General features: G+C 35.1%; 1 protein-coding gene across 1 annotated transcript; it reads left to right on the top strand.

Moving 5' to 3' along the window:
* The first annotated feature begins 5,921 nt into the window (after positions 1-5,921).
* Positions 5,922-7,535, top strand: LOC132555182 (octopamine receptor 1-like). The gene has a single exon (XM_060219534.1). The coding sequence runs from the start codon at positions 5,922-5,924 to the stop codon at positions 7,533-7,535; it is 1,614 nt and encodes a 537-aa protein (XP_060075517.1).
* Positions 7,536-10,406: the final 2,871 nt, after the last annotated feature.

Genomic DNA, 10,406 nt, shown 5'->3' on the forward strand with positions numbered 1-10,406 from the left:
TTAATGATTTATTAGACATGAACTTGCACGTGTAAGCATACCTTTTTCATGGTAATCTGGGTCAGCGTGATTGATGCCGTATGCGATTAACTTAATGCTTGTCATGCGAGGATCACCGCTATTTTTCTACGATCCTGTTCTTTATATGCTGTCTTGACACTCTGAGCTGAGTGTATATCGTCACCTTTGAAACATGTTTTAAGGAGTAGTAAAGTGACCGTCACTGATGTTCAAGAACTCATAGTAAAAATTAAACACTAATGACAATCTCGGGGGTATTCAAAATAAACAGTTTTGTCAACTTCATGTTTTGTTGTTGAATTAGTTAAGTGGCCATTGGCAAAGTGAAATCATTCAGTGCCAAAGGATACTACAGAAGATACTAGTGACGAGGAAATGCATCTAATCAAGGTTCTCTGGGTTTCTTATTAAGTTTAAGTTTCATATTGTTTAACATCAAATCATCAGCTTGTGTCAGTTTAGGACTAAGTCGAAAATAGGTATGCAAGCAACATGTGCCGAATGTGTGATTCTCCGTTATTGTTGTCGTCAGCTGGGCTACACTCTTTGTTGTTGGAAGTCGTATGTAATCACTTCCGTGAATAGTTTTATAGTAATCACCACTTTATGTCGCTGCGCCCCCCCCCCCCCCCCCCCCCCACTCAACCCCCTTTATATATAGACGTCATTGTTCAAACGCTTGCCATTCGTCACTATCTCGTGGATATTCGCCAAAAAATATGGAATTGGCTGAATAAGCCTTGCTTTGACCTATGTCATTACAAAAACTGTGATATCAATTATATTAATTGGCTATACACCTCTTTATCTAAATTTTGACATTTCTGTCGGTCATTTTGTTTTCCTCAGTCGCCTTCTAGGTTTAAAGAATGCACTTTGCATTAATGACGATTCCAGAAATGTTCCTTCATGATCAGGCCATTCAGCATCTAATAAGATATTGCTTCTAGAAAGGTGATATCCTCCTGTGAGATATTTGTACAATCTTCGTGTGTCCATACGACATAGGTTGCGAGTAAATGTGGTACAATATATTGTTGTTGCTAGTGCTATACCAGAGATATATTGTTTGGTCGCGACACCTGTAAACAAAATGGCTCGAGAAGTACGGAAAGCGATAGTCCATGCGTTGCTGTACGTTGCTGTATTGATAACACTGAAAACTCTGTGGTGGTAACGACAAATTAGTCGTATATTATAAACTTTGAATTAAGGCAATGTGATGTAGACAGTTTTGTAGAGTACGATATGTACAACGTTGATATATGTGTCGTTAGTGTGCGAGATTTATATGACTTCGTTCTTTGTTTCAATCATTTTCATTGCCATAGTATCAAGTTGTAGTTCAAAGGTATGATTTTTATCGTGCACATTTTGTGTGTGTTTTCAGTGTAACTATCTTAGCATGATATATGTATAACTGGCTACTGTTGTGCTGTCAGTTATCGGCTTCCATTGAATCAATCAGGGACATTTGAGTTCATACAAGTATCTAAGTATAGCTTTCTACAGTACAGACCTCCGGTACGTTACAGGACGGCCTCCCGATGTGTGAGAGATGAGAACACGTATTCAGCGCAGTTGTAGGTGTAAGGTTCTCAGTGATAGTTCGCATCAGACCCACAGTTATAGCGTTACCAGAATGAAGTATACTACCAGCAGGACATTTCACCCGGTCACGTAATACTGACAACGGGCAAAGCATCCATTACATTATCACAAGATTGAGCATATAAGCGGGAAAACAATTGTAATCAAGATTCCGGTTTTATATTAAACGTGTCCAAAGATTAATTTGCTTCCCATAAATCTTAGTCGGGCCGTAATGACTTGACTTGCCAAATCCAAAATGCACCTAAGATCTTAAGAAAGAAATTTGCACTCATTAAAACAAATATAAGATGAGTGCAACCGCGAAGAAATGTGTATTGAAAAACAAATTCATTATAAAAATAAATTGATAACCGAATTCAAGCTGGCTAGAAATACAATAACAAGGGGAAATAGTTACATTAGTGACAACTGTCAGTTTTTGCATGATTAAATTGAAGAGGATATTTTCTAATGAAATCATGATTCAGATCATTATACCTGCCAATATCATGTTACAATTTCAGTCTTTGTATTTATGGTTTGGTGTTCAGTAGCTCGCAATATCTAATCTAAAGCAACAAGATATAGATTAAAAGCTATATTTGGATTTGATATCGTAAAATCATCCTGAAGTAGTATATGGCTTTTAGATTTCTTTAGACATTAGTTTCGATTGCAATGTGAAAACGCATTCACGTATTAGATGAACAAATGTTCTGCCGAGCAACAAAAGCCTTAGCGTGTTCGGAGATGGAAAAAATAGACAAATATCATACTCCAATAGGATTAAAGATTTCTGATGAGCTTCATTAACAAGAAGTCCAGATCAAATCGATTCATCACGTTATTAGGAACACATAGGAATTTGATATGGTACCTTAGCACCTCTGGATATCAAGTTATTAGAAGAATGTTTTAGTAGTTGAGCATTTCAATGAGATGCGTATTAACAAGTTTAATCAAGAGAGAGAAATATGGTAACTGATATACACATGTAGTATTTCTCGTTGAATATTCGACTCTCTCTGCATCTTGCTAATAAAATCAGTTGCAGTTTAAAACTGCTACAATGGAATTACATTACCTAATTGCTAAATAAAGGGGTCTTTTATCAGTCAGTATTAGTACAGTATTATTTGAATGAATGTTATCATCTTAGATCAGGAATGTAATAAGATTTTCCGTAAAACTCAAAGTTATTTACAAAACCTAGAAACTTGAAATTAAAATGTTTTTCTTTCCTGCGTAAACAAGTTCCCGTGTGTCACTTTGTATCATTTATACTTTTGTATTGATCTTACATGTCCGTCTACGTTACAACTCTTTCAACAGTCAATGGTCACATAAGAACGGTCTCTCTATCTTTGAAAAGTTAGTGCACGTGTTTCGTTCGTGATTTTGGGAGAGGGGTGGCGATATGTTAGTGCAGGTCTCATTTTGAAAGCGCGGAAATGAGGCCGACTTTCTGCTGTTACTGCACTTAAGTACTAATAAACCATGAAGAATACCCTTCCAGACCAAAAGCGAAGCAGCGTCATAGGAGTCATTAAGTAAGAAAAAAAATATAAAAAGTTCATGTAAAGTTGCCTCTTACGATGATGCATCGGGGGTACACTTCATAAGCATTCGACTCTAAATCACAATCGGTCGTATAACAACACTAAATGAAATAGAGAATTTCCTGGTCAAGGTTTTCCTATATTACACAATAAGTGGTAACAGACAATGAGTTACAGTCGTCCATTTCACTTTAGATATATTACGAATAAACATCTGTTGTTTACCATCAAATTATGCATTAATTAACCAAAAGGAATTTCTAATATATTGAACCTTATAGGTTGTTTGAAGACAGAGGTTAACAAAGAATCGCTGTACTTAACTTACAACGGAAACTTGATTGAAGCTCGTCCAATATCTACTGGAACGTTATACCATTATAGCACATACAAAGTCCAAATACATATTTCACCATCAATTTGCATTACGACCTTGTACGCCTCCTGTTTAATCTAAAAACAACCTTTGAGATCTGTAAATCACGAACACGGTGTTATTCAAGGGCTTTTTAAAAAGAATATAATTCCTTTCATCCATACTGCGAACTTTAATGTCTACTTGCCACGCTCAATAGCCTAGACATGCACCGAGTTTGATTGTTTGCAGACTTGCTCTCTCACATGATGTTAATTTAGTTTTCTCGCTGTGTCGTGCAGGAAATGGTGTATCTATAAATATAAGATTAAAGTTTCTTTCTGAACAATAGTCTAATTGAAAGCTATTAAAATTTTATTTATTGGACCATCTTGAAAATACAAACATTTTTTTCTGAAGATTTATCTCTTCCCACGTCCACTTTAATTATAACAATCATCTGACTTTTAAACCAAATGATGACGCTGATCGTTCTCCCAGACTTTTGTTTCGATCCTTATTAAACATAAAACTGATATGAAATAAATTCTCACAATCTGGAAATATCGGAGGCGTACATTGCCACGGATGTCATTGATGATGTTATCGATATGCCAACTACATACAAATAAAGCGTCATGAATGCACCTACAATTCAGTCGTGTGAATATTCGTCCGTGCGTGGTAAGTAACATGTCGGATGTAGACACACATCCACCATAAAACAGACTCTAGTTATTTACATACATCATTTATTCTGACCTTTTAATTAACAGACAGACTCTTCTACGTCAGCTGCCAAACTCGGTCTTTCCGAAACCATTACGGACAGATATGTATGATACGTGTGATGAGTTTTCAATTTTGAATAGCAAGATATCATGCAGTCCCAACCTATGATGTTTACATGTGATTCGATATGCAAGGGCCTGTTCCCGTTTTCACGATTTTTGTGCAAGATGCCGCCAAACTCATAACAGCGTTTAAAAAATTGAAGGTTGATGAAACTTGTTCGGGTGTATTAAGGTCGTAGAGAACTAATTGTAAAACTATTCTGCTTGTGCGATATGGAGCTGGGTATGTTTGTTACACATTGATTTGCTTGTTCCGTTGTTGTATACCTTGTTCTCTAACGTGACATTACTTACTTGATTTGACGTTTTACTTGACGGGTATCGTTAATACAGCAGACGATGCTAACTATTCCGGAATACGTGGTCTTTTACTCTTTGTGTTTCTTGCATAAGTCTCCGTGTGAATCTTTATTTTGTTTATAGTTTGCCATAACTTTATTGAATTTAAGTTGGGATAAATTATCGATATGTGGTCAAATGTTGTTAAAACAGTCATCATAGTACATGCATGTTTTAAATAGTCGTATAAATAGGAATTATTACAGTTTATTATTACAAGTTAGTCAATAACAAACCCTGTTGCCTCTGTTTTGATCCCAAGCATATATACGATGTTTGGTGGACAGTATCTAGTATCATCGATCTTATTTTCAAAATTTTCAGCTGTCACTTGTACAACTCATTTAAAAATTATCAACAACACGTTTATGACAACAGTGACTATGCCAAATGATGTTATATATATAGGTTTGTGCGTTAAAAGTATTTTATTGTACTTTAAGTAAACCTTGATATGGTGATATTGCATTGCAAATAATATTTTTTTTTCTTAATTGCTATGTTTCAGAAAATGACGGTGACGAAACTTTTGACAGAGGTGGTGCAAGGCCGATTACGAAAGTCATCATAACTTTGGATTACTGAAAGAGATTATAGACTCATTGATATCCATTCGCATGGTGTAATTACATCGGGACATACAAATAATGGCTACAAACTATACAACTTTAGACACATTGCTGTAAGTGAAAACATTACTGATGAAAAATATTTAACATCAGTTGGACTTGTGTATAAATGTGACAAATTTGGATAGCTATGTTATCAAGATCCGTGGTATAAAACTGTGATTATTGAAGGGCAATGTAACAGCTAAATCAGAAATTGACACTTTGCCGTTATTGATGTCGGAACATATATTCGGGAGGCACAAACTGAACTTCAGTAAGAGTTGCAGGTGGAAAGATGTTTATGAATTCAGATTATAAATCGTATAGTTAGCTTCTCTGTTCTCACTATCAGTAGTGATAAATGAAACATGTCAATCGGGATGTAATTTGTTCTATTAGTTCACATTCCAAGCAGAAAGACATGTTCCAATTTTTATTATTGAATTTATTTGTAATCATTAAGTGTATTAACATTATGGTTCTTTCTAAAAACTCAGAAAGACTATTTAAGATTTTTTTAATAGACAACACTTTTCTTTTAATGGAGATTTTATGTGATATGTGATCAATCTACCTCATAACTGTAACAATGGAGAATTGTTCCACTGGAGCAGATGGGGTTGCATTCTATGACTTGAATCCTGGAATGATTGTTGCCTGCATTGCTCTTGGGTGTATCAATCTGGTCGTACTACTCGGCAACAGTTTAGTAATTACGGCTGTAATCCGAAACCGGAAGTTGCGCACCATTACAAATATTTATATAGTGTCTTTGGCATGCGCAGATTTGCTTCTCGCTATTTTTGTACTTCCTTTTTCTGCTGCTTTAGAAGTATTGCACTTTTGGCCTTTCGGACAGCCATTTTGTACGATGTGGCTGGCAATTGACGTACTTCTTTGTACAGCATCCATATTAAACCTTTGTGCCATAAGCTTAGATAGATTTCTAGCGGTCACCAAACCTATTCGATACCCAAGCCTTGTTTCAAAAAAGAGAGGGAAAATCTTAGTGATGTGTGTTTGGGTGTTGTCATTTGTGATCTCATTCCCGCCACTGATTGGTTGGAATGACGAGAATAACGGAATTCAGAAACATGATAGCTGGTTGATCACGGAAATAGAACAGGATAATTATACTAACTGGAGTAATCGATCAACCACAGACAATTTATACAACGAAAAGGATATGAATGACACGGTGTGCGTGAAACTATATCCCGAGTGTGAACTAACTCCGACGAAAGGTTATAGAATATATGCTGCCCTCGGATCATTCTATATTCCAATGTTTATCATGTCGTTTTTCTACTGTCGAATCTACAGAGCTGCTACACGCACGGCCGCGTCGCTCAGAACAGGAATATTGATGACTAAACGTACAGATGAACCTGCTAACAAGTGTCAGAAAGTCGATACCATCGCCCTCCGTGTGCATCGTGGAGGTGGGTCTATCTACCGGTCACCATCCAACATATCGAGTAGAAGGGCATCTTATCTCATATGTAATAAGGACGAAAAAATGGCAAATTGCAACAGCGATATTGAACTTCTACCGATACGTAATCGCCCCATCGCCTGCAATAATAACAATAGATCTATTGCTCATAATTTCTCCGATCCTGATTTAAGGAATGGAACTTACCGCCAGAAACACAGGTGCACACCAGATCCTGCGAGTGATAGTGTTGCCGTGTACCTTGGAACCTCAACCTCAACACGATCGCATTATCCAGAAAGTCCCTATCAAAACAGAAAAGTAGTGGTTAGCAACAGGAACATTGGTCAGACAAATAGACGCCATCGTTCAGTGCTTTTCATCAACGACGGACAATCAAATCAAAAAATTAACATACGGAAATTTCTGAGGGACACGAAAGCCGCAAAAACCGTTGCTATTATAGTCGGGGCTTTCCTTCTTTGTTGGTTTCCTTTTTTTACCATTTATTTAATTGAAGCATTTTGTGCCGATTGTGTACCTGGACTAGCCTTTTCAATATTTTTCTGGCTTGGATATTGTAATTCAATGATAAATCCTTTCATATATGCGTTATTTTCTAGAGATTTTAGATTTGCATTTCGAAGAATTCTTCATTGTAGAAGATTTTCGCGAACCTTTCTTTTTCGAAGGTCTGAACATTCCCCGTGCAACAAGAGAATGTTTGGATCGCCAGTTCTAGAAAGTGAAAGTTATTCAGACTTTTAATTGCCATGCGGCCAATTATCAGTATATCACTGGCTTATTTGATATATTGTTAGCAGCTTAACTATGCCATTAATTTGTTTGTGACGCATTATATTGTAACATACGCTTAATGCCTTCAATGGTATGGTATCTGCATATATTGTGATTTATTCCAGCAACTTTTATTATTGATAAGAGTATATTATACCTTTATGGATCTGTATATACTGGTTCACAATAAATGTTAGTGGAATGTTCATGCCGTCAAATCAAATCAATCAAATCAGTATTCACAAACGTATAAGCACCTCGAAAATAAAAACAACCCGGATGTTAAAAGCAAAAACAGTTGAGAATCATGATTATTACACCACTCATTTAGGATAAGAAGGTATGGAGATCATGAGTTCAAAGTTGCAATTTTTTATTTTTATTCTAGTGATGATGTTTTTGTTAAAAGATAAGATTTTAGAAACTGGTGTCATTTTCGATTCATAATAATATGAAGAATAGGAAAATATTTGTATCAGTTTTCAATAATTCTGTTATCATTTCATTATTATTATAATTATTTGGGTTCGGGGATATTTTTTCATCATAATGATTATCTTTCATCAGACATTTAGAATGAGACAAGCCAAACGATAATATTTATTTACATATATATGCCATCATTGTCTACTAAATGCCGATATTTTTGTTTAAAATCCCAAATACTTGGGTTCTCTGACGCATGATCCAGAGATAGAGTAAAACATTTTACAAAAATAAATAGAAAAAACCTAGTTGCTAGGAAAAGACTCTTGCTGCATAGTTTATGTATTTACCATTTCCATACGAAAAATGTCAGAGAAAACAGGAAAGAAAGAAAAGTCCCAGCTAAGGCTTCAACCCCTTTGTCGTATTATGTTCACATCATCCAAGCTATTTACAGTCACAATTTCTATTTGAATTATGTCTTCATTTTGCGATCACCTTACCTTAGCATTGATGCACATACCATGAATGTTATTCCGAAGGATTATATAACACAGTCATAAGTTAAACGAACTGAAAATATTCCCGATTAACAATCATTTGTTACCTTTCACAAGTTGCCGACGGACGCCGCCATCTTGTGTTTGTATGACAATGACCACAAGCTAGAAAGCAGATGGCGTTTCAAAATAAATTCCAGCTAGAACGGTATCTTCTTTTTTAAAAATGTGTTTTATTAAAAAGAAATTTATTTATAGTCAAATCAGTATTTTTTAAGAATAATTTATAGTGGAAGAGACGGAAAATATATATTTCAATCCTGTCCATGTTGATATTAATTCTTCCATAATCAATTTAATCTGAAGAAATATGTCTGTCACTGTAAAACGGAAATAGAATAAGAAAGGATCTTGGTTTATACTTATCTTTGATTAAGAAACATATTGAAATATTTATGCTTAGAATCTAAAATCTAGAAATGTGACACACCCAGTCAGGATTTCAAAAATGTGATTTGTAGTGATAAATTCATGCGAAATCTTAGTTTTATACTAAAGAGATTCACCTTATACCTTGGTAAAGTAAAGTCATTGCAGTTGTTGTCGCTACATGAATTGAACGAATCTCTATACCGTCACAAAATAAAGTCCACAGGCAAACATCGTTCAAAATACCATATCAAGCGTCTCTTGCAATCTCTCAAGTACAATCAAAGAGAGCTTATTTCCTTACCTGTTATGTTCCAGTGATAATCGGTCAGAGTTGTAGGTCAATTTGCTGTTTAACGGATAAATCGAAACATGTTCAAACTTGTGTTATAAAATGTATTGTTCTTTTTGTTTTTGAATTTAACGACATCGTATTAAGTCCAAATTTCAGATTTTCGGTCTAATCATTCAAATGTTCATAATGTATCTTATTTAGATATACAATGTATGTTGACGAGTAAAAGACTGTACCAAGTAATGTTATAACGAAATGATAGAACGTCGTCCTCTTAATTGACTAGCTTTCCTGTCTCCTAAAATGCATGTGCTTCCGTTAAAATGTGTATCGTACGATTGCACGTGTGACTGATAGAAATATATAGGAACGAAGTGCGTGATAAGGTGACCTGTATATGAAATCATATATTTATTGAATATAATGAGAAAAATAAAGAAAAACATTTCATCTTGTTGCTCAATAAAAGTGGTTTGATTTATATCATTGACACAGCGTTGTGTTATAAGTCTTGGGAAAATGTCCGCATTTTAGGGGAGATGAGGACTGTATATTAGCATATGAAGTGCTTTTAAGCCAGAAATCACTTCAAGCCACACATTAAAATGCATAGGTCTATCAAACATAACTACATTTAGGCCATTCAAAACAAAAGTGCTTACTTGTAGAGTGATCTCCGGGAAAATGTGTTTTTAAAACAATTCTTAAGTGTGCTGCAACACCAGAAAAGTCACAAGCGCCAAAACAAGTAAAATAAAAAAAACATGGTAAATGGGCATCAAACAACAACAAAAAAAGATAATATGTTAGCTGTTGTAAGACGGACAATTAGGATATTTTTACATATCACATAATACATAAAATAATAGGTGGCTATGCAATTCGTATCTGATAGAACAAACAGCCAGAACAATGGGGAAAAGATTAAACCACTCAAACAAACACAAACCATCACAATGATCTTCTCTATATAATGTATACAGGAATCTTCATGTTGTTTTAACACCGATCAAATCTTTTTCAATAAGTAAAATTACATGATTACCATTCCTAAATACCTTGAATAGAACAAATAACATTTAAGCTTTCGAAGGACCAGTGACCTTTGTATCATCTGGCCTGAAAAGGTCTCAAAAGAGGAAATATAATATTTACTATGGCTTGGCCAGTGGTAGAACCAAATGCTTTCCT

The sequence above is a fragment of the Ylistrum balloti genome, unplaced genomic scaffold (genome assembly GCF_031769215.1).
Source record: "Ylistrum balloti isolate Yb309-2 unplaced genomic scaffold, AGI_CSIRO_Ybal_v1 Utg370458, whole genome shotgun sequence".
Taxonomy (NCBI): Eukaryota; Metazoa; Mollusca; class Bivalvia; order Pectinida; family Pectinidae; genus Ylistrum; species Ylistrum balloti.

Excerpts from the sequence above, each read along its gene's own strand:
- LOC132555182 (XM_060219534.1), top strand. The coding sequence starts at position 5,922 with ATGGAGAATTGTTCCACTGGAGCAGATGGGGTTGCATTCTATGACTTG.